Genomic DNA, 3,499 nt, shown 5'->3' on the forward strand with positions numbered 1-3,499 from the left:
TCCCTCCCACCCAGCGTCCTCCTGCCCGCAGATGCTTTCAATGTGTTCACGGCATCGCTGGGCAGCCGCACTAAGGGAAGCGTTGGCGTTAATAATAGATTTTATGCCTCCAGGTGATGTTTCCCTTTCTGTCATTGTCCATAGACTGTCAGTTCACCTGAGAAACAGATTTGTCATTCACAGCCTCGGCAGCCACTCGCTGAGAACGCGGCTCTGGACAATTCCCTTTTCTGTCGTTAGAACGACTGGTCCCTGTTTCCATCACTGGCCTCCTGAAACTATGAAAGGAAATGGCCTCCGAGGTCCTTTAAGTTCAGGCGCAATCGGATGCGTGGCTTTAGGCGCTGGGTGTGTACCGCAGGCTCTTTTTGGGAGCCTCGAGTCCCTGCCCCAGCCCTGCCCACTGTGAACATGGGATCCAGCGCTGCGCCCCAGTTCCTGGTGGCCACCATGCCGCCCCATCTGTTCTCTGGGGAGGCGAGCCGGCTGCTTGGCTACTACCTCCAGCCCCACACCCTGGCTTGTCTGTATGAGGGATTTCAAGCCATTGCTCGCGTGTAGGAGAGTTCCTTGAGGAGGGAACTGGAGGCTCTTGGGTTCCTGCTGTCGTTTCTGTGTTCCTTTACCACCCGGCAGGGACGATGGCCCACGGCCCTCGGTCTCCATCCTGCCCGCAGCCATGAAGCTGGGTCCGTGTCACTACCTGCCACGGTGCCCGGTCACCTTTCAAAGCAGGGTGTGTTGTCCCATTAAAATTCTACTCGACATGTAAACTGTCGTGCACACACACACACACACATGCACACACACATGCACACACACATGCCATGAGGCTCAGTAAAGCTACTGCCGTATTTATTTTGAATTTCTAAGTGGCAGTTCACAAACATTCTTGCTTTTCCAGATTTGTTCCCCGCATAAAAGTAGTCACAAGTCCATGAAACCGCATACACATGCATAGAGAGTACATACGAGCGCATAAAACTGCAGGCAGAACAGCTGTGCTGGCTGGGGCTGCCCGGCCTTACGTGTGTCGTGTTGGCCTCTTTCGGGGACATGGAAGGGCTTTTCCCCTCTTTCTTGGAGTCCAGTGTCTTTTCGTTCATTCACCTGTGTGCTAAGCACCTACTATCCCCCACTGATCGCCTTTGTTGCCAGAGGAGGTCAGCAGCAGCACGTAGTAGTTGCACATACCGCGCTGGCAGGGAAGGACAGCGAATCCGAATGAGCCACGTCCCTGACCCTGAGGGACTGTGTTGGATTCCAAGCAACATGGCGTGATTTGATTTGAACGAAGTCACGGCATCAGAAGTCGGCAGTCGTTTGGAAACTTGACTCCAGATTCAGTGCAGAGGCCCAAACTGTCTTCCCGCCCCCACCCTGGCTCTGGTTGCCATGACAACATGGAGCATCTTCTCTTGGGGCGGGACCGCGCTCACAGCCTCCTAGCGCGCATTCTGTCCAAACTGCAATGCACGTCCCCCTGGCACAGCCCCAAGCCAGGGACCAGTCTGTGCTGTCCCAGGCCCCGTGCCCAAAGTTACCCCCCCAAGGGCCGGGCTGTGGCTGAGCCCCCCTGGGGACCATGGGCTGGCTCCCCATCCTCCCCTGCCTGCCCTGCCTCCTTGCTGGCTGCTCCTGGGGACAGTTCCTTAGCAAGTCCCTCCTCTCAGGGTCTTCTTGGGGGGCACCGGACCTACGTCCCAGGCTCGGTGCGTTTCCAGGGAATGAGCACCTGTGACAGACACGGAAAGAACTTGGCCGCCCCTTCCCTCGATGTCCCAGGAAAGTTGCCTCTGCTCCTGGGGCCCTCGGCCGGTTCGCAGTCCCCACTGAGCATCCCTGTGGTCGCTCTGCTCTTCCAGGTGACACAGCGGCCCAGCTCCCACAAGATGAGGTGTCTTTTCCGAATCAGCTTCGTGCCGAAGGATCCGATCGACCTGTTACGGAGGGACCCGGTTGCTTTTGAATATCTCTACGTGCAGGTACGTGAGCACGCGGGCCTGTATCGTGCGGATGTTGTGGATAAATGAACTGGTTCTATCTCCCCCCACCCCCCACTTCGGTGGGCTTTGGCAGAAAGTGTGGTCCTGACAGCTTAGCAGGAGGACTGATGCTCAGAGAGACACCCCGAGTCCCCAGGATCAGGGTCAGTAAACCCTGTTTATCAAGTAAAGAAACGTGAGTGGACTTTACATCGGTTTTGAACCAAAACAGTGAAACTGTCAGGACTTGGGTTGTTGTTTTTTAATTTTTTAAAAATATATTTGTATTGATTTCAGAGAGGAAGGGAGAGGGAGAGATAGAAACATCAATGATGATAGTGAATCGTGGATCGGCTGCCTCCTGCACGCCCCACACTGGGGATCAAGCCTGCAGCCCGGGCCTGTGCCCTGACTGGGAATCGAACCCTGACCTCCTAGTTCATAGGTCGATGCTCAACCACTGAGCCACACTGGCAGGGCACGACTTTGGTTTTTTAAATGTTGGACTTTAGTCACCTGGACCTCTCAACAATGGCCCTTGTTCCCCAACAGGCCAGGGAACCCGCATGAAACAGCCTGATTGACAGCTGGTCTGTTACTGCGTCTTCCCCCCATTCCTGCTGAGAACCAACCAGCGCTTTGCCTCGGAAGCCCAGACCTGGCGCGATGTTTTTTAGCTTGTTAGTTGCAAAGAGATAGTTATGGGTGCCGGGCAAGGCCTGGCCAGGCAGTGTGATCCATTGGGTTGCCGTTCTTGCCAATTCTGTACTCATCCCGTTAACACGATGATGCTTTAAAATATATTTTATTTATTTTTTTACAGAGAGGAAGGGAGAGGGATAAAGAGTTAGAAACATCGATGAGAGAGAAACATCGATCAGCTGCCTCCTGCACACCTCCTACTGGGGATGTGCCCGCAACCAAGGTACATGCCCTTGACCGGAATCGAACCTGGGACCCTTCAATCCGCAGGCCAACGCTCTGTCCACTGAGCCAAACCGGTCAGGGCAACATGATGATGCTGTAAAGCCCTTTTGCTCGGCTTCCGTTTTAAACATCAAAATCCCATTGAGTGTGTGAAACAACGTGGTTGCAGTTGTCCTGGGGAGGGAGCCCACTGGAGTAGGCCAGGAGCACTGCTAAGCATGGCTCTGCAGAAGGTGTGTTTGCCCAAATGGAATGCACTCCATGGAGAAAGACACATCTGCCCCCGCCGGTTTTCTCAGCGGTTAGAGCATGGGCCTGCAGACTGAAGGGTCCCGGGTTCGATTCCAGTCAAGGGCACATATCTTGGTTGCGGGCTCGATCCCTGGCCCCGGTCAGGGCATGAGTGGGAGGCAACCAATCGATGTGTCTCTCTCACATCGATGTTCCTCTGTCTCTCTCTGTGTCTCTCCCCCACCCTTCCACTCTCCCTAAAAATCAATGGCAAAAAAATATCCTCGGGCCCTAACCGGTTTGGCTCAGTGGATAGAGCATCGGCCTGTGGACTGAAGGGTCCCAGGTTCGATTCT

At 54.6% G+C, this 3,499-nt stretch overlaps 1 protein-coding gene across 1 annotated transcript in view; it reads left to right on the forward strand.

Moving 5' to 3' along the window:
* Nucleotides 1-3,499, forward strand: part of LOC102259072 (FERM and PDZ domain-containing protein 4) — a 49,239-nt gene that overhangs the window by 18,817 nt on the left and 26,923 nt on the right. Inside the window, exon 5 of the mRNA XM_014528927.1 lies at nucleotides 1,866-1,985. Coding sequence (XP_014384413.1) covers nucleotides 1,866-1,985 — 120 coding nt within the window. The remainder of the gene's footprint in view (nucleotides 1-1,865; nucleotides 1,986-3,499) is intronic.

The sequence above is a fragment of the Myotis brandtii genome, unplaced genomic scaffold, assembly GCF_000412655.1.
Source record: "Myotis brandtii unplaced genomic scaffold, ASM41265v1 scaffold659, whole genome shotgun sequence".
Taxonomy (NCBI): Eukaryota; Metazoa; Chordata; class Mammalia; order Chiroptera; family Vespertilionidae; genus Myotis; species Myotis brandtii.